Raw genomic sequence first — 26,023 nt, forward strand, 5'->3', positions numbered from 1 at the left:
CAATTCTAGGAGCAAGGTTACACAAACCTATGCCACTAGTACTTTAAGCGACAAGGGAGCTCATACACATGCTAGTAAGCAAGAGCACAAAGCTAACTAAGCTCACTAGCAATGCTCAATAACAAGGCAACCAAAGTCTAATTAGAGAGCGCAAAAACTTAGCTACACAAACTAAGCAATGTGACTAACAAGGTTACACAAACTAAATTAGCCACGCAAGGGAGCTACTTCTATGCTACACAAGCAAGAAGGTAATTAGCAAGCTACACAAGCTATCTAATTACAAGAGCAACTACACAAGCTTAATATGTATAAAAGTAATTGCAAGCTTGTGTAATGGGGATGCAAACCAACGGGAAGAACAAGGTTGACACGATGATTTTTCTCCCGAGGTTCACGTGTTTGCCAACACGCTAGTCCCCGTTGTGTCGACCGCTCACTTGGTGGTTCGGCGGCTAATTAGCATCACCCGCTAAGCCCGCACGTCGGGCGCCACAAGAACCTACCCCAAAAGTGAGGGTAGCTCAATGACACGCTTTACTAGAGTTGCTCTTCGCGGCTCCCGCAGGGCGAGCACAATGCCCCTCACAAGCACTTCTCCGGAGCACCACACAAGCTTCTTGCGGGCTTCGATGGAGACCACCACCAAGCCGTCTAGGAGGTGGCAACCTCCAAGAGTAACAAGCACCACCGACTTGCAACTCGATCACCTAGTGGTACTCGATGCAACCTCATGATGCAATCGCACTAGAATCGCTCACTCACACAATCGAATGATCACTATCAAGTATATATGTGATGGAGGGCTCCCAAGCACTCACAAGCATGGACACTAAGTCCCTTGAGGTGCTCAGCACCAGCCATGGTCGAAGGCCACTTCTATTTATAGCCCCAAGGGCTAAACTAGCCGTTACCCCTTCACTGGGCAACGGTCGGGCCGACCGGACGCTCCGGTCGTGTTGACCGAACGCTGGACCTCAGCGTCCGGTCGCCCGCAGACGACCACGTGTCCCGATTCCAATGGTCACTTGACTTGACCGGACGCAGCAGCTTCAACTGACCGAACGCTGAACCCCCAGCGTCCGGTCGTTTCCAGTAAGCTCCCGAGCATGACCGGACGCGTCCGGTCGAACGCGATCGGACGCAGCCAGCATCTGGTCACTCTCCAGCTACTGCTACACTCCACGTCAGCACGACCGGACACAGCCTGCCAGCGTCCGGTGCATTCAGATCCAGCGTCCGGTCAGTTGACCGACGCCAGCATCTTCTCCATTGTCTTCACCCTTGCTCAAGTGTGCTAATCACAAGAATTTGCATCTGGCGCAATAGAAAATAGGCATTCCATTTTCCCGAAAGCGCCGAATCCTGCCTCACAAGCTCGGCGGGAGGGAGAGAGGGACCCAAACCCATCTCAACCCTATAAACACCACCTCCTTTGTAAATGTGCCAACACCACAAAGTGTACACCACCATGTGTAAGTGTGTTAGCATTTTCACAATCATTTCCCAAAGGATGTTAGCCACTCAACTTGCCACGCCACTCGATCCTAGCGACAATGCAAAGTTAAATCACTCGAGTGGCACTAGATGATCGATATGCAAACAAGTTTGCCCCTCTTGATAGTACGGCCATCTATCCTAAACCCGGTCATAAACTTCTCTACACACCTATGACCGGTGAAATGAAATGCCCTAGGTTATACCTTTGCCTTGCGCATTCCATTCCATCTCCTCCAATGTTGATGCAACACATGCACCAACACGATCAACAATGATATGATCCACTTCATATCATCACATGATCAAATTGGTTCATCAATCTTGACTTTACTTGCTCTTCACCGTTGCCATCGTCCATCGGCGTCAAGTCTTGCTCAAGCTTCACCGTCACGCGGTCCATCACTCCAAAGCCTTCGACTTGCCCTTCACGCTTGCAACCGGTCCATCAAGCCAAGTCTTGTCTTGATCTTCTCCACCTTGATCACATGACTCAATGTCATGTCTCATGTGCATTTAAGCTCCTTCATCATCACATGTGTGAGCTTTGCAACATCTCCAAGCCATTTTCACCTTCATGGCATATGTTGCTCACACATATGTACCTGTGGACTAATTACCTGTGTATCTCACATAAACACAATTAGTCCACCTAGGTTGTCACTCAATTACCAAAACCAAACAAGGACCTTTCACCTGGGCAGATCACCTCCGTGCCGTCCTCGCCGTGCTGCAACAGCACCGCCTTTTCGTCAAGCGCTCTAAGTGTGCTTTTGGGGTCGACTCCATCTCCTACCTCGGCCACATTATCACCGAGGCCGGCATCACCATGGATCCAGTCATCCAGCCAAGGTGCAGGTTGTCCGCGACTGGCCCCAGCGCACCGTGCACCGCCTGTGCCGCGACTTCCACTTCCCCAACTTGCGCTAGGCTGTGCAGGACTACATCCGCGCGTGCACAACTTGCCAGCGCTACAAGTCCGAGCATCTCCATCCAGCGGGTTTGCTCCTGCCACTGCCGGTGCCATCATCGGTCTGGACCGATATCGCCCTTGACTTCGTGGAGGCATTATCGTGAGTCGGGGGCAAGTCTGTGATCTTAACAGTGGTCGACAGGTTCAGTAAGTACTGCCACTTCATTCCGCTAGCTCGCCCCTACACGGCGGAAACAGTGGCGTAGGTTTTCTTTGCGGAAGTGGTCCGTCTTCATGGTGTGCCCCAGTCATTGGTGTCCAACCGAGATCCGGTCTTCACCTCGACGTTCTGGCGTGAGCTCATGCGGCTGACGGGTGCCAAGCTCCACATGACCACGGCATTTCATCCACAGTCCAACGGCCAAGCGGAGGCAGCCAACCGCGTCATCGTCATGTACCTCCGCTGCTTCACCGGCGACCGCCCCCGCCAATGGCTTCACTGGCTTCCGTGGGCTGAGTATGTCTACAACACCGCCTACCAGTCCTCCCTGCAGGACACTCCATTCAGGGTGGTGTACGGCCGGGATCCCCCGACCATCTGCTCTTATGAGCCTGGGAAGTCCCGGGTCGTAGCGGTGGCCAAGCAGATGGCAGACCGGGACACATTCTTGGCCGACGTACACTACAGGCTGGAACAGGCTCAGGCCATCCAGAAGCGCACCTACGATAAGCTCCATCGTGCTGTCACGTATGCCATGTGTGATTGGGCGTGGCTTCATCTCCGTCATTGTGCGCTGTCTCTCTGCCCCAAGTCACAAAGGGCAAGCTGAAGCCTTGCTTCTATGGGCTGTACCGCGTCATCGAGCTCATCAACGAGGTCGCTGCTCGCCTGCAGCTTCCACCACATGCTCGCCTGCATGATGTGTTCCATGTGGGGCTCCTCAAGAAGTTTGTGGGCACGCCACCAGATGCCCCGCCGCCCCAGCCGGACATCCACCACGGCGCGGCTGTTCCAGAACCTAAGCGGGCAGTGCGCACCCGCTTAGCCCGTGGCGTGCGACAAGTCCTCATCCAGTGGAAGGGCGAACCGGTGGCATCAGCCACTTGGGAGGACATCGACCCCTTCATCGAGCGTCATCCAAACTTCCAGCTCGAGGGGGCGGTTGGGGTGGTGATGTCATGTGGGGCGAACAGTTTAGCCGCACGCCTAAGAAGGCAGGTGCAGCTGGCCAGGAAAGTGGCTAAATTTGCTGCTGTTAGAGGCGCACCATTAGCTGGTGCTAAATTTAGTAACTCATTAGTGAGTGATTGAGAGAAATCAGAGGAATAATTGTGAGTGATTGAGAGAGAGTTTTGGGGAGTGATTGGCAGCCTACTGCCTATATGTAAGCCAAATGGCTCTTCATCATAATGAAGCCGAAGGGCGGGCCTGGTGCAAGCGGTAGAGTCTTACCGCATGTGACCGGAAGGTCCCGGGTTCGAGTCGCGGTCTCCTCGCATTGCACAGGCGGGGGTAAGGCTTGCCACTGACACCCTTCCCCAGACCCCGCACAGAGCGGGAGCTCTCTGCACTGGGTACGCCCTAATCTATCTTTGCTGAAACAATCGGGCGCTGAGGGGTAAAACATCGCCCCTAACCACGGATCGTGACTACGAACTATGTAGCCAGGGTCCTCCTACCCTGTCCCTCGACGCCCTTGACAGGAGATCCATAGCAGAATATGAAATAGAAATGATGCAAATATAATAAGGACGCCACATTGAGCTATGAGAAGCCTAATACATTCAAAAAAAAGCTATGAGAAGCCTAAAGGGCAGACAAAATCCCCAGGAATGAGCCAATATGGTTGTGCTCGGGAGGAGCCCTTTGGTTATGTTTCTTATTTTCCGGAGTCATCTATTTCCTTGTATCAGAAATAAGTGTCAGTTGTCGCCATCCTCTATTTCCATGAATTGAAAATAAGTTAATATTCATTCATTGTACTCTATATAAGCTATAAGGCATACTATTTGGCAATCCTCTACATGGCATATCTATGTGAACCAGCATGAGTACATGAAAAAATTCAGTGGAGTCAGATTCTTGAGTTATAGCTAAATTTAATAAAAGGTTATTACCGCACTTTGGAGTTTCCGGATGTAACCAATTACAAGCAGCTTCACAGGCTCTGTTTCAATCCTGCCAGAGGAATCAAGAAAATCTACTTGCTGTAAAAGAAAAACCACAACTCAAATGATTGTCCGAGAAAACTTGGAAACCTTACTATGCATTAATCTGTTAGTAAATATTACTAGACCACCAATGTTCAAAATCTCGTGCCAGAAAAGATACTTAGAACTGTAGGGAAATCTTCGGACAGCTGGCCTCCCACATGAAAACAACCACACATATAAGAACAAGAAGTACCATCACTCTTTCGACGGTCTGCTGTGAGAAGTCCCACCCAGTACCCATGATCACCTTGGAGAGTCCATGCACTTTGGACTTGGCCCAACCCAAATAAATTCCTGATATTTGGTCAGGAATACACTCGTAGGTACAGTCATCTGTTTGTAGATAGTCAAAGTAAAAAACGTGTGTGATTTACAGTATTAAAAAACACTAGTATATAAGAGTAGTCAGAAAGTGTCTAACCTGAAATTACCCAATGAAGATTGTTTACAATTTTATCACCTATCCCGGCATTTGAAGGTAAGGGATCAATCGGCAGTACACCTTGAATGCCTATGATAAATGTCACCCATCAGATTTGAAATAATTCCAGTTTATCAAAGAAAACAAAATCAGTGGTCAATGAAGAGAGTTACGATCTTCAAATGGAGGAAGACCCCATAGCTCAGGATCAAAGTCTAAAAGTGAATAGAGGATGACATCAGCAATATAATAGTGCTTCCTCTGACTTTGAAGTGATGGTACTGCAACCGCCTTTGCCCCAGAAGCCTTGGCACCCTTGACTCCAACGCTATAAAAAACGACCAAGGAAGCAGAAACTATAACTCAATAGCACATACCAAGTGCATTCTTTTCAATGCATCAACATTGGAAGCGTGCAACTTACCACTTTAGTGACATGAAGATTAAACATAGTTGAGAGGGATATATGAAAGAGTAAATATAAATATTATTGATTGTTTTGTGAGAGAAGTGCATGGGCATCCTACATATACGTGTAAGAGGTGTATAAAAGGGTCAGGTTTTGAGAAGTCATGAGAATGAAATAAATTTAGAAAAGCAAGTGGGTACCCAATGGGTAGTTCTGGTTCACTGCCTTAATTCATTTTTCCCATTTTCTTGCTTCGAAATCTGGAATAGTTCGTTTGTTTTGGGTTGACCCAAAGTCCAGTGACAAAAAAAAGTGAACTTGTGTCCCTAATCATACACTGTGCCATATCATTTCACATAGAAAAATAGAATGCTGATGAAAACCAAAGGAAGTGATCCTATCAATTATTTGCGTATGAAAAACCTTTGATGCCTTAAGCCCCTAATTTTTGTGATTGGTGAGGCTGAACTCAACAGAAGATATAAGGGATCTACTTTAAATATAGCCATCATAGCATACCAGCATCTACCGGAAGTAATATCATTTGGCTTTGTCTCAACATAGCAGGTCTCAAGCCCTGGTAAAGGAGGAGGGTTGTGATAGGCGTGGCGAGCCAACGTTAAATCTAGCCATTCTAATGGAGATGAAACCCGAAAGAAAACCGTTGGGGCGTAACCCTCTTAGCGACGCGCCATATCGGAACACGGGTATGGTGTTAAATGAGCAAGGGCTGGTCGTCACCCCCGTGACGCGCCGTGTCGCGATCTGGGCACGGTGTCAAGTGAGCAAGGATCGGGTTGTCGCATCCTTAGTGGCGCGCTACATCGGCGCCCGGGTGTAGTGAAAAATGAGCAAGGGTCTTCACATCTGAGTCGACGGGTGCGAAGGGTAAGGAAGCTAGTCGAACCAACTAGGATCAGTTTAGGTAGTTGGAATGTAGGGTCGCTTACAGGTAAGTTAAGAGAATTAGTTGATACCGTGACTAGGAGACGTGTAAATATATTATGCGTTCAAGAGACTAAATGGAAGGGTCAGAAGGCGAAGGAGGTGGACAATGCATATTTCAAGCTTTGGTACACAGGGACAATCGCGAATAGAAATTGAGGAGTTTTGATTGATAAGAGCCTCAACAATAGTGTGGTGGGAGTGAGAAGGCAAGGAGATATGATTATCTTAGTCAAGCTTGTCATTGGTGATATGGTATTGAATGTAATTAGTGCTGTCGGTGTTTCGGACCGGGGGGTCCTCAACCAGCCGACTAGTGAATTTGTTCTGCGTGCTCCTGATTCCGGATGGTGATGCAAAGAGACACAAGGTTTATACTGGTTCAGGCAATCGGCGCCCTACGTCCAGTTTGAGAGATCGAACTTGTATTCCTTGCACCGAAGTGCTCGTAGTAGGGGGTTACAAGCTAAGGGAGAGAGGGAACTAGTCCCAGGTCTCGGCAGGGTGTCGTGTGGACCGTCTGAGACGTTGCTCTCAAGCGGCTGGAATGTGTGCGTGTGTGTGGGTTTTCGGTGTCCTCCTCCTCTAAGTGGCCCAAGTCATCTCCTTTTATAGTTGAAGGGAGGGTAGGGACAGTACATGTATTACTATGCGGCATCGTGCCAACAGGGGCGGCATGTCCGAACCCTGTGGCCTGTTCCTGTGGCGGCGTGGCCGTCGAAGTAGTCCGTCCTAGGAGTAAAGAGGCGGCGTGGTTGTCACATCAGATCCTGTGCGTCGTGGGAGCCCAGGGAGTGTCTCGGAGCAGACGTGGCGGCGAACGTGCAAGCCACGGTGGACAGATTGTGCGCGAGGCTGAGGCCTGGTCGGTGCTGGGGCTTGTACTGCGGTGGGGGGGTCTCGGCAGGCACGAACCCCGAGACTGCCGAGACCCTGGTGTACAGTGCCGAGGCCTCGAGCGGGCGGCGGGTCGTGGGCACAGTGGTAGGACACAGTGGCCGGTAACCCCCGTCATACCCTGTCCCAGGCGCTGATCGTGGGCATAGTGTTGGGACACAGTGGCCGGTAACCCCCGCTGTGCCCTGTCCAGGTCGGTATGGCGCTGATGCGACTTCGGGTCGCGTCGGCCATTCTGTGACGTTGAGCCGCTGTCCGGCTGAGATTGCGGGAGTGGTTGACGGTATTAATGAGACGTGACGTGCTGTCGGGAGGGTCGGCCGAGGTGGAGGGCGAGGGACCGCGGACGAGCCGGCCTCGAGCAATACGGAGAATGAGGCCTCGCGCGAGACGGAGACCAGGCTCCTTTCCGAGGCCTCGCGCGAGAGGCCTCGCGCGATACGGAGAGTGTGCCTCCTGCCGAGGCCTTCCGTGGAGAGCCTCGGGCGAGGCGGAGACGGCGTTCCCTACCGAGTTGGTGTCAGGATGCCGAGACCCCCTGCTTGAGGCTCGAGGCGAGGAGGGGGATGACCCAGTGGGCTTGGTCGCGACGGGGAGGGGCCCACGACTTACCTTTTTGCTTTTATTATTTTTTAGATGGGATTTGGGCAACCCATTTGATGTTTTGCTTGGGGTACCCCATTCCAAGGTACCCGACAGTAGCCCCCGAGCCTCGGGGGGAATGCGTGTATTCCCCCTGAGGGTCTGCCGAGGCTTGGTTTCTACCTGCCCCGTAGGAACTGGGGTTTGTTTGTTAAGGTTCCGGTGGGTGCGCGCGAGCGCACCCGCCGGGTGTAGCCCCCGAGCCCCTGGGGGAGTGGAGTTACTCCTCCAGGGGCTTTCTTCATTTCCGTGTCTGAACGAGTAGTTCTTATTGCATTTGTCGAGCCCCCAAGCGCAAGTTCGGGTTGCGGGGGTCTCGGCGAGGTTGCGGGAAGAAGCCCTCTAGCCTCCGCACGGAGCGAGAGGTTCGTCAGGGGTCCCCTGACTTTGGGTATGACCCTCACGCTTCCTTTCGCTCGGAAGGAGGGGTGGAATGCGCCAGGCTACCCTCGATGGGCACGAGCATGGACACTTCCGGTGAGCTGTTAGCGGGTAGTCCGAGTGGAGGCCCGAACCCCGTTCGCTAGGGGACGGCTAGCAGTCCAGAGACGCACTCCAAGAGTACCAAGGGGTTTCTCTAGCGGGTGCCGAGGCCGTTCGCGGGCCTCGGTGGCTCGGTGCCTCCCTACGGTGGGATCCCATTCGGATACTTCCCCACCGGTCTTGGACACGACTTAGGGCGCCCCGAGCGACCATTCGCTCGGGCCTAGGCCATTCGTAGGCTCGCCCCGCTGTCGTCCCTGACTCTGTTGCCCTGGGGCGGCTGTCGAAACCTTTTGGAGGCCCAGCCTTCGAACCCCTAGACCGTAACGGGCTTGGTGCCCTTTTTATTGTGTTTGTAATGAAACTTCTAGCGCGGTTTTGGACTGTTTGTCTTTGTCTTGGGTGTTCTGGCCCTTTCATCTGTTCTTCACATGTCCTTTTCGTTCGGACGGAGGGTTAGTTTGCCGAGCCCATTCTGGTCTCGACAAGGTTGCAGGAAGAGCCCCTAGCCTCTGTGTGAGAGGGCCATCGGGAGTTCTCCTGACTTTTCATACGCCCCTCGCGCGTGAGGGTTTGTTTGCCGAGGCCCCTTTGGGCGCGAGCCTAGGTTGTGGGGTCTCGGCATATTTGCAGGAGGAGCCCCCTAGCCTCTGCATAGGGCGAGAAGGCCGTTAGGGGTTCCCCTGACTTTTTATGCGACCCTCGCGCTTCCTTTTCGCTCAGAAGGAGGGGTGGAATGTGTCTCGCTACCCTCGATGGGCACGAGCGGTGGCACTCCCGGTGAGCTGTTAGCGGGTAGTCCGAGTGGAGGTCCGAACCCCGTTCGTTAGGGGACGGCTAGCGGTCTAGAGACACACTCCAATAGTACCAGCGGATTTCTCTAGTGGGTGCCGAGGCCGTTCGTTGGGCCTCGGTGGCCTGGTGCCTCCCTACGGTGGGATCCCATTCGGATACTCTCCTGCCGGTCTCGGACACGACTTTGGGCGTCCCAAGCGTCTCGCTCGATTGGGTCTCGGCCCCGTACAGGCTCGCCCGCGGTCGCCCCTGACTCTGTTATCCTAGGGCGGCTGTCGAAACCCTTTGGGGCCCAGCCTTCGAACCCCTGGATCGTAATAGGCTCAGAGCCCGGTTCCTTCCTATGAAAGGAACAGGCCGCGGAAAATATCTTCCCTATCGGCTCGGCCGCGGGTGGCACGCCTTTTGAGGCGGTTTCATGGGGAGGCGAAACGACGCCTGCTGCCGCAGTGGCCGAGCACGACACGATGGACAGGACGTAACTGTCCTTGCATTTAATGCGGGAGACGTGGGCGCGTGGGGCGCCAAAATTGGCTTGTGGTTAACCGCGCCGGACGGGGAAAACCTCCCCGATTTCATCGCCCGTTCGTTTCACCTCCTCCCTGCATAAATACCCGAGGAGTTTCGCCCCTCCTTGTCTTACCTTGCCTGCCACCTCCGTCGAGCCGTCGCCAGAGCAGCGGGTGCCGGGAAGAAGAGGAGAGGAGAGCGAGCCTAGGGAGAAAGCGAGAAAAAAGCGAGAGTGTGGAGGGAGGGAGAAAGACTCACCGCCGCACCCGATTCCTCCATCGCATCCATGGCTGGCAACGTCGTCGTTGTCGAGGCGGACCCTTGGGATCTATCGGATGTCACTGAGGAGATGCTCCAGTCACTTGTCGACAGTGGACTCCTCTGCCTGGTGACAGACCCTAGTAGGCCGGAGTGGATTGCTCCGTACGGCGAGCTGGAGCCGAGGCCCCGCGACGGCTACGTCGTGAGCTTCGTCTCCTTCCACGAGCGTGGCCTCGGCGTTCCGGCGGACCGGTTCATGCGGGCGCTCCTGCGTTACTACGGCGTGGAGCTCCACAATTTTAATCCCAACTCCATCGCTCAGGCGGCTATCTTTGTTGCCGTCTGTGAGGGGTATTTGGGGATCGCTCCCCATTGGGATTTGTGGCTCCACCTGTTCCGGGCGGGGCACACTACCAAGCCAATGGGCACGTCGGGCAAGAGGAAGGCATCGAGGGCCGGAGGCTACACTCTCCAAGTGCGCCAGGACCGCCTGCACCTCTACATCCTGGCCCAACTCGCGTCCTCCAACCGCCGGTGGTACACGAGTTGGTTTTACCTCCGCAACGACGACGGGGGACTTCCCCCTTATACTGGGCGGATTGTGGGGAGTTGCCCGGAGAAATGGAAGTGGGGCGTCCCGAAGGTCGACCGGCCCAAGCTGGAGCCGCTCCTGGAGGGGCTGGCGAGGCTGCGGAACCATGGCCTCACCGTCGCTGTGGTCGTGGCCACCTTCCACCGCCGAAGGGTGCTGCCGCTGATGGCTCGGCGGCGGCGGCTGTTCGAGATGAGGCCGGGTGAGCCCGTCGAAGGCACCCGGATGTCTTCCTCCGCCCTCTCCGATGAGGAAATTCACCGTTGGGTGGGGGAGACGGTAGATGTGAAGTTGAGGGGCGGCAACCTGACCCCCATCGCGATGCGCCCCGCAGAGGATCGAAGGGGCGCCGGGGTCCGTCGAGGACCGACCGGTGCCCATGGATACGGATGCGACGCCATTGCCGCCGCCTCTGCCGTTGCGGAGGAGGTTTGCTGTGGCGAAGCTGGGGCTGCCCCGTTCAAAGTAAGTGTATTTTTGGTGGGGTTATGGTGTCTTCCATTCGCTTTTTTGGTCTCGTGCTGACCCTGTAGGTTGATTTTCTTTAGTCAGAAGCGGCCTGCGGACGACCTCCCCTTGGCGCCCCTTAAAGCGCTTAAGGCGAGGCCCGGCTCCTCTGCCCACTGGGTGGCGGAGGCACAAGCCGCCATCCAGCGCGGCGCGGCGTCGGCGAGGGCCGATCCATAGGAACCGGCTGCCCAAGGAAGGGTTGCCAAGGCGGCCCCTACACGGTCGGATGGGGCCATCGTGCCCTTTGTTGCCGAGGCTCCCGGGGCCTCTGGGGCTGAGGCGATGGGGGCCTCGGCGCCCATGACCGCCGAGACCGCAGTGTCCGCGGCCGACGCTTCTGCGTCTGCCGAGGCCACAATGACGGAGGCCGGAGCCCCCGAGACCGCCGAGGCCGTGATTGCAGAGGCCGGGGCCCGTGAGGTCACCACGACCGTCGTGATGGCAGCGAGGTCGTCTGTGCAGGAGGCGGAGATGTCGGCGGCGGAGGCCTCGGCCGTGCCCTTGGCTCAGGGCCCGCCGTTGTTGCGGGAGAGTGCCCGGGAGACGGAGGTCTATCCGATCTCCTCCGACGATACTTCCCGGGCACGGGAGGTGGTTGGCGCCGAGGAGACCGATGCCGTGGAGCAGCCGGCGCCGCTCTTAGACGAGGGAAGCTCGGCCCTCGTGCGGGTGCGACCCGAGCCCCGCGGGTGGGATCACCCGTGGGTACTATGGCGGAGCCGGGACGACCCTGAGGGGGAGCCTTTGTTCACCCTCGAGGACACGGCCGAGGGCGGGCGCTGGAGTACCTTCGAGCAGTACCGCGAGCTGGTGGAACGGTCGCTACGGACGGCGCTGTCCGTGGTGGCCGACGAACTGCCCGTAGTCGCTCAGGTTCGTGTTTTCCTTTCTCGCGCGACATTGTTCTTTCTTTGGTTTTATCGCAATCGACGACCTCTGCTCTGCCTCCTCAGGAGCTCGAGACCCGGTCCCTCGAGAAGTCGGTCTTCCTCCAGCGGGAGAGGGGAATCTGGGACCAGCTTCAGAGGCAGAGGGGCCTTCTTGCCGATGCTAACGAGCTTCTGTCGGCCTGAAGCGCGGAGGTGGAGGACCTCCGCCTTCGCTGTGCCGACGCGAAGGTCAAGGCGGCCACGGCCCAGACGCAGCTCGCCCCCTTGGCGGCGCGGATCAAGGAGCTGGAGGAGGAGCTTACCCGCGCCGTCAGTGACCGGGATGCCTTCAGGTCCCGGGCTGAAGAAGCAACGACCTCGGGCAAGGCCCTCGCCGGGTAGCTGGGGGCAGAGGAGAGTGCGCACCAGCTGACCAAGGGCGCTCTAAACGAGGCCCTTGCTGCGGTTGAGGCCTCGTGAATCGAGGCTGTGGTTTTGAGGGGGACGGTCGAGGGTGAGTTTCAGTCCCCTTGTTTTGTTTTCTTCCCCTTATGTTCGCTTCCTAACTTCCTTGTATGACACAGAGCTGGGGAGTGAAGCCTCCAGGGTGGCCGAGGCCTCTCGAGTCGAGGCCCAGCGGTTGAAGGAGAAAGCCGAGGCCTGTCAGGCCGAGACCCGACGCTGGGAGCTGAAGGCCAAGGGTGAGCTCCGTGGGCCCCCGTCCCTAACTTAGGTTGTTTTTTCTCTGGCTCGACCTTATTTCTTTTTCTGTGGTGCAGAGTCAGAGGCGGAGATCGTTCGGGTCGTCGAGGCTTCCAGCACGGTGCAGACGGTGCTCGAGACCGAGATCGGGGAGCACGAGGCGCTAAAGCGTGCTGCCCTTTCCGCCTGCGAGGCCCTAGAAGTCGAGGGGGTTTAATCGGGCAGCTCCCTGGGGAGCCGCTTGATTGTGCTGAGCAACCAAATGCGCGAGCGGCTCGGAGGGGCGCTGCACACGGGTGTCAAGTGGGCGATGGCCGTCATCTCCTCTCACTACCTTGGCGTCGACCTCCCGGCCATCAGTAATGGCTACGTTCTGCCTGATGATGACGAGGAGGCCCACGCGGTGGTCGCAAAGCTGCTGGAGGCGGCGGAAGGCCCCGGCACGGTGCTGGCGACGCTCTTTGAAGACGAGGTGGTTCCTCCCCTACCCCCTGCCGGTGCTGGGGGCCCTGAGCCTTAATCTGGGCCCCGGGGGCTATGTAAAGATAGAATAGGGGTTATTTTTGTATCATAACGTTTGTGGCCGTCGAGGCCTTTATTTCTGACGTGTTTGTGTTTCTTAGTTGTTTTTCTCATGTTTCTGAGCCTTTGCCCTCGGTTGCTCCTGATCCGATTTTGTTTGCAAAACACCCCTTTGGGGCCTAAGCCGTCCCTTGAGCGAGAGGTTGTGAGGGAGTGCCGTGGCCCGGGGGCGTAGGCCGTCTCACGACTCAACCGGCCTCTTGCTTAGGAAACAGACCTTGGTCCAAGGAGTCTATACAAATGATTCGTCAGAGCCCGCTAGAGACTTGGCGTAGGAATTTTTTCGAAAAGCGACTAAAAAATGGTGCGTGGGACCTAGGGGGAGTCCCCCATCTAGCCCCCGAGGGAGGCTTGGTTCTGCTGAGGCAGAGCCGAGTCTCCCTTATTGTGTTTATTGTGCTGCCGAGACCTACGGTGGACTCGGGGGGTTTCTCGAAAAGTAAAGACCAACTAAAGAGCGCTTTTTAATTGTATTTCGAGAAACGACATATACAATGCTTGGAAATTTAGGGATAAAAGCGACGTAGCTGTTCTATGTTCCAAGCGTTGGTGAAGATTTCGCCCTTCTCGTTGGCCAGCTTGTAGGTCCCGGGCTTCAGGACTTGGGCGATGATGTACGGTCCTTCCCATGGCGGGGTCAGCTTGTGGCGACCCTTGTTGCTCTGCGCTAGCCTCAGCACCAGGTCGCCTATCTTCAGGTCTCGGCCTCGGACGCGTCGGGCCTGATAGCGCCGTAGGCTCTGCTGATACTTGGCCGAGTGTAGTAGCGCGACGTCTCGGGCTTCCTCCAGCTGATCGAGGGCGTCCTCTCGGGTTGTGCGATTGCTTTGTTCGTTATAGGCTTGCAGCCTCGGGGAACCATATTCCAGGTCAGTGGGGAGGTTGGCCTCGGCCCCATAGACTAGGAAGAAAGGCGTGAACCCCGTGGCTCGGCTCGGAGTGTTCCTCAGGCTCCAGATGACCGATGGGAGCTCGGCGAGCCATTTCCTGCCAAACTTTTTCAACCGGTTGTGAATTCTTGGCTTGAGGCCTTGTAGGATCATGCCGTTGGCACGCTCTACTTGGCCGTTGGTTCTCGGGTGTCCTACGGCCGACCAGGCCATGTGGATGTGGTGGTCGTCGCAAAACGTCAGGAACTTTTTGCCGGTGAACTGCGTCCCGTTGTCGGTGATGATGGTGTTGGGGACCCCAAACCGGTGGATAATGTCAGTGAAGAACAGCACTGCCTGCTCGGATTTGATTCGAGTGATCGGACGGGCCTCGATCCATTTGGAGAACTTGTCGATTGATACTAGTAGATGGGTGTAGCCCCCGGGGGCCTTTTGCAGAGGCCCGACCATGTCGAGCCCCCACACGGCGAACGGCCATGTGATGGGGATGGTTTGCAAGGCCAGGGCCGGGAGATGTGTCTGCCGAGCGTAGTACTAGCATCCTTCGCAGGAGCGTACTAGTTTGGTAGCGTCGGCGACCGCCGTCGGCCAGTAGAACCCTTGGCGGAAAGCGTTCCCTACGAGCGTCCGAGGCGCCGCATGGTGCCCGTAGGCGCCTGCATGTAGGTCCCAAATCAGGGCTTGGCCCGCCTCGGTACTGATGCATCATTGAAGGACACCTGAGGGACTTCGCCTGTATAATTCGCCATTGTAGAGGGCGTAGGTTTTGGCTCGGCGCGCAAGCCGTCGTGCTTTCGTTCGATCGTCGGGAAGCTCCCCCCGATCAAGCCAATCGAGGAACGAGACTCGCCAATCCGCGTCCTGATCGTTCTGCAGAGGCTCAGCGTTGACTTCCATGACCTCGGGCTTGGTCGAGGATGTCTCAGCAGCAGGGGGGGTGTCGGGCTTTGCCATGGGTTCCTAGGTGGGCCCTCCTCTGCTGTCGAGGTGTAGCCGATGGAAGGTTTGTGGAGGTCTCTGGCGAAGACGTTCGGGGGGACCGGGGCCCGTGCCGAGGCCATCTTTGCCAGCTCGTCGGCGGCCTCGTTGTATTTTCACGCGACGTGATTTAATTCGAGGCCGTCGAACTTGTCTTCTAGGCGTCGTACCATCTTGCAGTAAGCCTCCATTTTAGGGTCGAGGCAGTTTGACTCCTTCATCACCTGATCTATGACGAGCCGCGAGTCGCCTCGGATGTCGAGGCGCCGTGCCCCAAGCTCGATGGCGACTTGCAAGCCATTGACGAGGGCCTCGTATTCGGCTACGTTGTTGAAGGCGGCGAAGTGGAGCCGCACCATGTAGCGCATGTGTACTCCGAGGGGCGAAACAAAGAGCAGACCCGCGCCTGCCCCGGTCTTCATCAGGGATCCGTTGAAGTACAGGGTCCAGCACTCCATCTGAATTTGAGCAGGTGGCAGTTGGGTATCTGTCCATTCAGCCACGAAATCGGCCAAGACCTGAGACTTGATCGCTTTTCGAGGCGCAAAGGTCAAGGTTTCCCCCATAAGCTCGACAGCCCACTTGGCTATCCTGCCCGAGGCCTCCCGATTATGAACTATCTCGCCCAGGGGGAAGGATGATACCACGGTTACTGGGTGCGACTCGAAGTAGTGGCGCAGTTTACGCCGGGCCAGGACCACGGCGTAGACTAGCTTCTAGATGTGGGGGTAGCGCGCTTTGGTCTCGGAGAGCACCTCACTGATGAAATAGACAGGTCGCTGGGTGGGCAGAGTATGCCCTTCTTCCTGCCTCTCTACTACTACGGCGGCGCTGACCACTTGGGTTGTCGCGGCGACGTAGAGCAAGAGGGCCTCGTCCATGGCCGAGGGTATCAGAACGGGAGGATTGGTGAGCAGCCTTTTGAGTCTGTCGAGGGCTTCCTCGGCCTCAGGGGTCTAAGAGAAACGCTCGGACTTTCTCAAGAGTCGGTATAGAGGCAAACCTTTCTCGCCGAGGCGCGAGATGAAGCGGCTCAGGGCGGCGAGGCATCCCATGACCCTCTGTACTCCTTTGAGGTCTCTGATTGGTCCCATGCTGGTTATAGCCGAGACCTTCTCTGGGTTGGCCTCAATGCCGTGCTCCGAGACTATGAATCCCAAGAGCATGCCTCGGGGGACCCCGAACACACTTCTCGGGGTTGAGCTTGATGCCCTTCTCTCTAAGGCATTTGAAGGTTACCCTCAAGTCATTCACGAGATTCTCAGCCTTTCTGGTTTTGACCATGATGTCGTCTACGTAGGCCCCGACGGTCTGCCCGATGTTGTCGCCAAAGACCTGGGTCATGCACCGCTGGTACATGGCACCTACGTTTCTGAGGCCGAAGGGCATCGTCACGTAGCAGTACATGCCAAACGGTGTGATGAAAGAAGTCGCGAGCTGGTCGGACTCTTTCATCTTGATCTGATGATAACCAGAGTACGCATCGAGGAAAGATAGGGTCTCGCACCCTGCGGTGGAATCAACGATTTGATCGATTCGAGGTAATGGGAAGGGGACCTTTGGACAGGCCTTGTTCAGACCGGTGTAGTCTACACGCATTCTCCATTTCCCATTTTTCTTCTTGACTAAAACGGGGTTAGCCAACCACTCTAGGTGGGATACTATCTTGATGAACCCGGCCGCCAAGAGTTTCTGTACCTCCTCTCCGATGGCCCTGCGCTTTTCTTCGTCGAAGCGGCGCAAGCGTTGCCTCGCCGGTCTAGATCCAGCCCGGATGTCCAGGGCGTGCTCGGCGACTTCCCTTGGTATGCCCGGCATGTCCGAGGGACTCCATGCGAATATGTCGGCGTTCGCACGGAGAAAGTCGACGAGCATGGCTTCCTATTTAATGTCGAGGGTGGCGCTGATCCTCAGCGCCCGGTCGTCGGGGAAGGCGGGGTCGACCGGGATGAGTTTGATGGTTTCAGCGGGCTCGAACGTCCCCGCGCGACGCTTGGTGTCAGGCACCTCGCCACTGAGTTGGTCGAGGTGGGCGATGAGGGTCTCGGCCTCTGCAAGAGCTTCGGCGTACTCGATGCACTCGACGTCGCAGTCGTATGCATGTTCGTACGTGGACTTGATTGTGATGACACCATTAGGGCCTGGCATCTTGAGCTTGAGGTAGGTATAGTTGGGCACTGCCATGAACTTGGCGTAGCACGGTCGCCCTAGAATGGCGTGGTAGGCTCCCCCGAACCCAACTACCTCGAAGGTGAGGACTTCCTTGCGGTAGTTGGAAGGGGTGCCGAAGCAGACAGGAAGGTCAATGCGCCCGAGGGGTTGCGTGCGCTTCCTTGGCACGATGCCGTGGAAGGGTGCGACGTCACCTCGTAGCCTCGATCGGTCGATCTCCAAGAGCTCCAGGGTGTTGGCGTAGAGGATGTTGAGGCCGCTGCCTTCGTCCATCAGCACCTTGGAGAGTCGGGTGTTGCCGATGATCGGGTCGACGACCAGTGGGTACTGCCCGAGGTTCGGAATACGGTCGGGGTGGTCACCTCGATCGAAGGTGATCGCCTCTCAAGACCAGTCGAGGTACTGGGGGGTGGCTACCTTGACCGAGAAGACTTCACGGCGTTCCCTCTTGCGCTGCCGCGCCGTAAGGCATGCCGAGGGCCCACCGAAGATCATGAAAGCATTGCGTACCTTGGGGAACCCGTCGTCCTGGTCTTCGTCCCGACCGCCGGCGCCCTTCTGCTTGGCGTCGTCGTCGAGGAGCCCGAGCCGAGCGTAGTAGCGCCGCAGCATGGTGCAATCCTCGAGGGCGTGCCTGACCGGGCCCTGGTGGTAAGGGCAGGGTTTCTTGAGCATGTCGTCGAAGGGCCTAGGGCCTTTGGGGCCTCGGGGATTCTTGCGCTCTGTGGTCGCGACCAGATCAGCCTCCAGGACCTCCTGCTTCCCCAGGCGCCCCTATTTCTTTTTCTTAGGGAGGTGGGAGGCTGAGGCCTCGGGGGCCTCTTCCCTCCGCTTACCCTTGGTGTCGTTGTCGGGGAAGATGGCCCCGATAGCCTCTTCTCCTGAGGCGAAGCTGGTGGCGATGTCGAGGAGCGCGGCAGCAGAGCGCGGGACGTTGCGACCTAACTCTCGGACCAAGTCCCAACAAGTGGTGCCGGAGAGGAAAGCCTGGACGATCTCCGAGTCGCCGACGCTGGGTAGCTCGGTGCATTGTTTGGAGAAGCGCCGGATGAAGTCTCGGAGAGACTCATCCGGCTTCTGGCGACAGCTCTTAAGATCCTAGGAATTCCCAGGGTGCACGTATGTGCCCTAGAAGTTCCCGACGAAGATCCTAACCAAGTCGCGCCAGTCATGGATTTGCGAGGGAGGGAGATGCTCGAGCCAGGCTCGTGCCGAGTCCGACAAGAGCAAAGGGAGATTGCGGATGATGAGCAGGTCATCGTCCGCGCCACCTAGCTGGCAGGCCAGGCGGTAATCGGTGAGCCAGAGCTCTGGGTTGGTCTCGCCGCTGTACTTCGCGAGGTTGGCCGGCTGTCGGAACCGGGCGGGGAAAGGAGCAGCGCGGATGGCCCTGCTGAAGACCCGAGGGCCTGGCGGCTCAGGGGAAGGACTGCGGTCCTCACCGCTGTCGTAGCGACCGCCTCGGTGTGGGTGGTAGCCCCGAGCGGGCCCCTCGTTGTCGTGGCGTCGTCGCCTGCTGACCACCTCATGGTCTCCCTACACCTCACGTCGATTGCCGAGGCGGTCCAGAAGCACGAGGACCCTATGGGCTATTGGCGCTCGGTCGGGCTCGGGACGAGCCGGGGCTTCCCTGTCCTGCCGAGGTGGTGCCGTGAGCAGGTTCAAGGCGCCCCCGTGCCGTCGGGAGGCGGAACTCTCGGCTTGCTGAACCGCAGCGGTCTCTAGGAGATCGCGGAGCTCGCCGTGGACCCGCCGCCCCTCCGTGGTAGAAGGCTCGGGCATTGCACGGACCAGCATTGCCACAGCCGTGACATTCTGGCTGGCGCGATTGAAGACTGGGGGTTGCTCGCTTCCTTCATCGTCATGGATGCGGTGATACACATCGCGAGCTCTTCGTCGGGCTCCCCCGCCTTCGCCGCGGCCTCGCTGTTCCTGTTCAAGAGAGTCTCGAAGCTGCTGCAGAAGGAGTTGGTCTTGCTCGACCTTGGCCTGGAGCTCACGGAGCTGCTCTAGGTCTGGGTGCTGAGGTCGTGCAAGAGCGTCGTCCTCATTTCGTGCGGCAGGCAGGACATTGCGTGTGGGCGTGACGGTGCCCGCCCCTGGACGGAGTGGGGAGCGGCTACCTGCCCCCTCATCTTCTTTGCCTGCCCTCGGCATCCCGAGCCCGACGTGGAAACACTCGCGAGTGGGGTCGTAAGTGCCTTCATCGTCGGAGTCAGAGTAACCGAAGCAGTAGTCGCTTGCGGCCAAGAACTGGCGCAAAATCCCAGGGTCATGGAGCCCAGAGAAATCCGCTCCGGGCCATGTCTCGTCCTCATCCGAGGAGTCGGCGTGGGTGCTTAGGTCGAGACCGAAGCGCTGGCAGCGCCCTGAGGGATCCTCACGAGCGGCAGCGTAGGTGTAGACGTAAGAAACGACGGCATTTCTCAACCCAAAGGGGTATGGGGATGGTGCCGTCGCCAGATTCTGCTCCGCCGGGGTCAGTTCTCCAGGGAGTGGTGGGGTGGAGCTTGACGACTGGGCACCATCACAAGCCACCGGCATTTTCCCTTTGTCCAAGCTCAGGCCAGACAGGTCCCCAGCCAGGGACCCCGTACCAACAGCTGGTCGTAGGGTATCGGCGGGGAGTGGCGTGCTGCCCCGGGTTCACGTAGTGTCGGGGTGGCCTTGCTTGCGGCGTGCCTGGCGAGCGCGGTGGGAGCGGCCGCCCGGGCGCCGCCTGCGCCTGGGCTGCCGGTGCATAACTTCATCGTCGGACGGTGGGGCTCGAGGAGTGAGGAGTACCATGTCGTACTCATGCCCTAGAGACATGAACTCTAGGCTCCCGAACCAAACTGCGGTGCCGAGACGCAATGGTCGTGCGGGGTCTGCCATCCGGAACCTACTGGGATGACGATACCGACACGTAGACGCCCCCTACCTGGCGCGCCAACTGTCGGTGTTTCGGACCGGGGGGTCCTCAACCAGCCGACTAGTGAATTTGTTCTGCGTGCTCCTGATTCCGGATGGTGATGCAAAGAGACACAAGGTTTATACTGGTTCAGGCAATCGGCGCCCTACGTCCAGTTTGAGAGATCGAACTTGTATTCCTTGCACCGAAGTGCTCGTAGTAGGGGGTTACAAGCTAAGTAAGAGAGGGAACTAGTCCCAGGTCTCGACAGGGTGTCGTGTGGACCGTCTGAGACGTTGCTCTCAAGCGGCTGGAATGTGTGCGTGTGTGTGGGTTTTCGGTGTCCTTCTCCTCTAAGTGGCCCAAGTCCTCTCCTTTTATAGTTGAAGGGAGGGCAGGGACAGTACATGTATTACTATGCGGCATCGTGCCAACAGGGGCGGCATGTCCGAACCCTGTGGCCTGTTCCTGTGGCGGCGTGGCCGTCGGAGTAGTCCATCCTGGGAGTAAAGAGGCGGCGTGGTCGTCACATCAGATCCTGTGCGTCGTGGGAGCCCAGGGAGTGTCTCGGAGCAGACGTGGCGGCGAACGTGCAAGCCACGGTGGACAGATTGTGCGCGAGGCTGAGGCCTGGTCGGTGCTGGGGCTTGTACTGCGGTGGGGGGGTCTCGGCAGGCACGAACCCCGAGACTGCCGAGACCCTGGTGTACAGTGCCGATGCCTCGAGCGGGCGGCGGGTCGTGGGCACAGTGGTAGGACACAGTGGCCGGTAACCCCCGTCATACCCTGTCCCAGGCGCTGATCGTGGGCATAGTGTTGGGACACAGTGGCCGGTAACCCTCGCTGTGCCCTGTCCAGGTCGGTATGGCGCTGATGCGACTTCGGGTCGCGTCGGCCATTCTATGACGTTGAGCCGCTGTCCGACTGAGATTGCGGGAGTGGTTGACGGTATTAATGAGACGTGACGCGCTGTCGGGAGGGTCGGCCGAGGTGGAGGGCGAGGGACCGCGGACGAGCCGGCCTCGAGCAATACGGAGAATGAGGCCTCGCGCGAGACGGAGACCAGGCTCCTTTCCGAGGCCTCGCGCGAGAGGCCTCGCGCGATACGGAGAGTGTGCCTCCTGCCGAGGCCTTCCGTGGAGAGCCTCGGGCGAGGCGGAGACGGCGTTCCCTGCCGAGGCCTTCCCTAGGGGGCCTCGCGCGAAGCAGAGTTGGTGTCAGGATGCCGAGACCCCCTGCTTGAGGCTCGAGGCGAGGAGGGGGATGACCCAGTGGGCTTGGTCGCGATGGGGAGGGGCCCACGACTTACCTTTTTGCTTTTATTATTTTTTAGATGGGATTTGGGCAACCCATTTGATGTTTTGCTTGGGGTACCCCATTCCAAGGTACCCGACAAGTGCGTATGCCCCCCAAGTAGGCTTCAACGAGAGTGCTAAGAGATAGTTCTGGGAAGACTTAGATAGCCTGATTAGAGCTGTACCTAGTAGTGAGAAGCTTTTGATAGGAGGAGATCTTAATGGGCATGTAGATATTACAAGCGCAAGTTTCGAGGCAATTCATGGAGGTTTTGGGTATGGTAGTAGGAATCAGGAGGGGGAGGAAGTTCCGGACTTCGCGGTAGCTTTTGATCTGATTATAGCCAACACTTTCTTTAGAAAGAGAGAATCTCATTTAGTGACCTTCAGTAGCGGACAACACTCTAGCCAGGTTGACTTTATCCTCGTAAGAAGAAAGGACAAACGAGCATGCTTGGGTTGCAAGGTGATACTAGGGGAGTGTGTTGTTTCTCAGCATAAGCTTTTGGTGGCAGACTTTCGTTTTTAGGTGCGTGCCCATAGGGATAAACAAGCTAAGATTGAAAGAACAAAGTGGTGGAAACTGAAAGGAGAGACATCAGAGGTATTCAGGAAAAGGGTTATCAAAGAGGGCTCTTGGAAGGATGAAGAGGACATAAACAACATGTGGGAGAAGATGACAACCAACATCCGAAAGGTGGCCTCAGAGGTGTGTGGAGTAACCAAAGGAAGCGGAGACGAGGCTAAAGATACTTGGTGGTGGAACGTGGAAGTCCAAAGGGCTATTAAGGAGAAGAAAGAATGCTATAGACGCTTGTACCATGATAGGAGTGTGGACAACATAGAGAAGTACAAGGTGGCAAAGAAGACTACAAAGTGAGCTGTAAGTGTGGCAAAGGGTAGAGCATACGAGGATCTTTACCAACATTTGGGTATAAAGGAAGGAGAGAAGAACATTTATAGGATGATTAGGGTTCGTGAAAGAAAGACAAGGGACTTTAACCAAGTTAAGTGCATTAAGGATGAAAGAGAGCATCTCTTGGTGAAGGAGGATGAGATCCGACATCGATGGCAAGAGTATTTTGACAAATTATTCAATTGTGAGAATACGGACACAACCTTTCAGTTGGATGACTCTTTTGATGACACCAATAGGCGCTTTGTGCGGAGAATCCAAGAATCTGAGGTCAGAGAAGCGTTGAAAAGGATTAAAGGAGGTAAGGCGATGGGACCGGATGGTATCCCAATCGAGGTGTGGAGATGCCTTGGGGACATAGCTATAGTATGGCTAACCAAACTGTTCAAACATATTTTTTGATCGAACAAGATGTCTGACGAGTGGAGGAGAAGTATATTGGTACCGATCTATAAGAATAAAGGGGGATATTCACCGGAGAATTAAGTTGACGAGCCATACTATGAAGCTATGGGAGAGAGTTATCGAGCATCGCTTGAAAGCAATAACGCGAGTCTCTATGAATCAATTTGATTTCATGCCCGGTAGGTCAACCATGGAAGCAATTTTCTTAATAAGACAAGTTACGAAACGGTATAGGGAGAAGAAGGACCTACACGTGGTTTTTATTGAATTGAAGAAGACTTATGACAAAATACCGAGAAATGTTATGTGGTGGGCTTTGGACAAACATAAAGTCCCAACAAAGTATGTCGGGCTCATTAAGGACATATACAACAATGTTGTGACTAGTGTTCGAACAAGTGATGGAGACACGGATGACTTCCTGATTAGGATAGGACTACATTAAGGGTTAGCTTTGAGCCCTTATCTGTTTGCCTTAGTGATGGATGAGGTCACAAGGGACATACAAGGGGATATCCCTTGGTGTATGCTTTTCGCGGACGATGTAGTGCTAGTTGATAAAAGTCGGACAGGAGTGAATCAGAAACTGGAGTTATGACGGGAGACTTTGGAGTCCAAAGGTTTTAGACTCAGTAGAACTAAAACTGAGTATATGAGATGTGACTTCGGCACTACTACTCGGGGGGAGGAAGATATTAGTTTGGAAGGTCAAGTAGTGTCTAGCAAGGATACCTTTCAATATTTAGGATAAATGCTACAGAGAGACGGGAATATTGATGAAGATGTTAGCCATAGAATCAAAGCAGGGTGGATGAAGTGGCGCCAAGCATCTGGTGCCCTATGTGACAAAAGGGTACCACAGAAGCTAAAAGGTAAGTTTTATAGGACGGCGATTAGACCTGTTATGTTGTATGGTGCAAAATGTTGGCCTACGAAAAGATGACATGTCCAACAGATAAGTGTCACGGAAATACGTATGTTGCGTTGGATTTGCGATCATACATGAAGGGATCGAGTTCGGAAGAATAATATATGTGATAGATTAGGGGTAGCACCAAATGAAGAAAAGTTTGTTCAACACCGGTTGAGATGGTTTGGACATGTCCAACGGAGACCTCCAGAGGCACCGGTGCGTAGTGGAATCCTAAGTCAGGATAGTAACGTGAAGAGAGGCAGAGGAAGACCGAAGTTGACTTGGGTAGAGGCAATAAAAGGAGACTTGAAAGGATGGAATATATACCCAAAGACTTAGCTTTAAATAGGAGTGCTTGGAAAACAGCTATTCACGTGTCTGAACTTTGATTGCTTCTGCTGGGTTTCAACTCTAGCCTACCCCAACTTGTTTGGGACTTAAATGCTTTGTTGTTGTTGTTGTTGTACCGATCGGATTTCAATAACATCTAAAAGTGTCCTGATAAGTTATGAATCATGCACATGGTAACATTTTTTTTCGCGAGGGCACAATATAAGAGCTCGCCCAGAAGAAGTCTTTCCTACACTTACACAGAATCTTCTATGACCAAGCACGACGATGGATTTACACCAAGCCTCTTTGCAGCCTCCAAAAATCTAGAAGAATGCAGGATACCTGATCAGTAATAAACAGTGCTGCATACACAATGCTAAAGATGAGCACTAGTATATAGTTGAATGGAAACATCATAAAACTTGTGCACTTAAAAGTAGCAATTAGCAACAGATGATTGGTCAACAATGGTAAGGTACCCACATGTCAGGGGAAGGCTTCCCATTAGGGACTTGATCTCCACCAAGAATAACAGAAAAACACTCTCCCCAATCTGGAAAACAATAAGGGGGTTTACATGGATTAAGCAGCTAATGCAATACATAATAAGAAAACGCACCGGGTAAAGATAGATAACTGTCCTCGTTCCTTACTAGTTCAATAACCTTGTTTTTATTTGTCTGAACCATGCTATAAATCAGGACTTGCAATGTGAAGCTACTTGCATGATCCATGTTGTCAGAAATGGAGCATGGACACTCAGTCGATGAGTAAAGAAAGATACATAACATATTTAACCAAGATAAATCCTTAGAATCACATTGGAAGACTTTTCATCCCGTTCAGTAGAAAGATGCACTTATTTGCTCCAGAAGCGACAAAACAAAAGACACATCTACTTATGCCACTGACAAGATACAGACTGAGGCAAACAGCCATCCTCCTACCTTCTAGTTTCGGAAGTTTGTGATCAATATTTCTCCTAACGGAGTTAGAAGCAAGTGCGAGTGGCACTCCGTTCTTATGAAGATGCTTGACAAGCCTCTTCACTCCTGGAAGCGGTTTTGCCCTTTGCCACCTATAGGAGAAAGTAAGCGCTTGTAGCTGTAGACTGACAAGCGTTATGTAAATGTCAATCAAAACTGAAAAGAAACCTTCTCAGGTACAGCGGATGCATCGCCTTGGAGTATTCTTCGACCGTGAGCGGCAGCCCGTAGTCTCTGATGATCCCAGTGGTGGACTCCAGATACATCTGGCCCAGCCTCTTCTCCTCCTTCTGCGCATCGGGAACCTTCCCGTATGCCGCCAAGAATTCGTTGAGGACGTCCCTTGTCGCCCTCTCTGCGCCAAAAAAAGAAAAGAAAAGAGAAAAGAACACGCATAGAACAGTGCAAATCAGTTACAGCACAGCGACACGGGCACACGTGCAAATGTGCATCTAGGCTATCTGATTGGTCCGTACTACGTACGAAGCGGCGCTAGTGTGACGGAGCCGGATGGCGATGAGGCTGGGTGGATGGATACACGTGCGTACCTGTGTCAAGGAGGGTGCCGTCGAGATCAAAGATCACGGCGGAGACCTGGTGCGCCGCGGCCATGGTGGATGTAGGCTTAGGCTAGGCGGGGGAGGGAGGCGAAAGCGAGGCGTGGAGTGGAGTCGATAGGCGCGGGATGTGGAGGAAGTGGGGAAGGCGGCGCGGGGGATTTAAGTGCGCGAGGAGGAAGAGGCCACTGGTCGCCGAAGGGATGGGAATCGGAGGGAGACCCAATTTTGCCAAGGGGCCTAGGGGGATGCGGTTCTGGCTCTGAATGGGTTGCTGCCGGCTTGCCCGCTTGAGGGGTGGAGGCGAACCGGGTGCTGTTGTTCCGTGCCTGTTGCCCTGTTGGTGTGTGTGACTGGACTCCGGCGAGCGGCGAGGCGTGCGCGCTCGGCTCAGGTCACCGGGCTCACCGCGCGGCGTGTCCGCGCACTGGCCAGCCGCTCCCGCC

The 26,023-nt window shown here is 55.4% G+C and overlaps 1 protein-coding gene across 3 annotated transcripts in view; it reads right to left on the minus strand.

Annotated features, from left to right (window-relative positions):
• The window catches only part of LOC136453269 (bifunctional riboflavin kinase/FMN phosphatase-like), a 30,418-nt gene extending 4,599 nt beyond the window's left edge, over nucleotides 1-25,819 (minus strand). The window contains exons 1-9 of one of the 3 annotated variants that reach the window (XM_066453849.1): nucleotides 25,569-25,819; nucleotides 25,189-25,375; nucleotides 24,982-25,112; nucleotides 24,518-24,587; nucleotides 24,292-24,357; nucleotides 5,312-5,373; nucleotides 5,046-5,135; nucleotides 4,818-4,957; nucleotides 4,529-4,618 (exon numbers count right to left, since the gene is read on the minus strand). In XM_066453849.1, coding sequence (XP_066309946.1) covers nucleotides 4,529-4,618; nucleotides 4,818-4,957; nucleotides 5,046-5,135; nucleotides 5,312-5,373; nucleotides 24,292-24,357; nucleotides 24,518-24,587; nucleotides 24,982-25,112; nucleotides 25,189-25,375; nucleotides 25,569-25,632 — 900 coding nt within the window. In that variant the 5' untranslated portion in view covers nucleotides 25,633-25,819. Of the gene's footprint in view, nucleotides 1-4,528; nucleotides 4,619-4,817; nucleotides 4,958-5,045; nucleotides 5,136-5,218; nucleotides 5,374-24,291; nucleotides 24,358-24,517; nucleotides 24,588-24,981; nucleotides 25,113-25,188; nucleotides 25,376-25,568 lie in introns of all 3 variants that reach the window. The other 2 variants (XM_066453848.1, XM_066453847.1) reach the window with 2 other exon arrangements.
• Between the last annotated feature and the right edge of the window lie 204 nt (nucleotides 25,820-26,023).

This window comes from Miscanthus floridulus, chromosome 5 (assembly GCF_019320115.1).
Source record: "Miscanthus floridulus cultivar M001 chromosome 5, ASM1932011v1, whole genome shotgun sequence".
Classification (NCBI taxonomy): Eukaryota; Viridiplantae; Streptophyta; class Magnoliopsida; order Poales; family Poaceae; genus Miscanthus; species Miscanthus floridulus.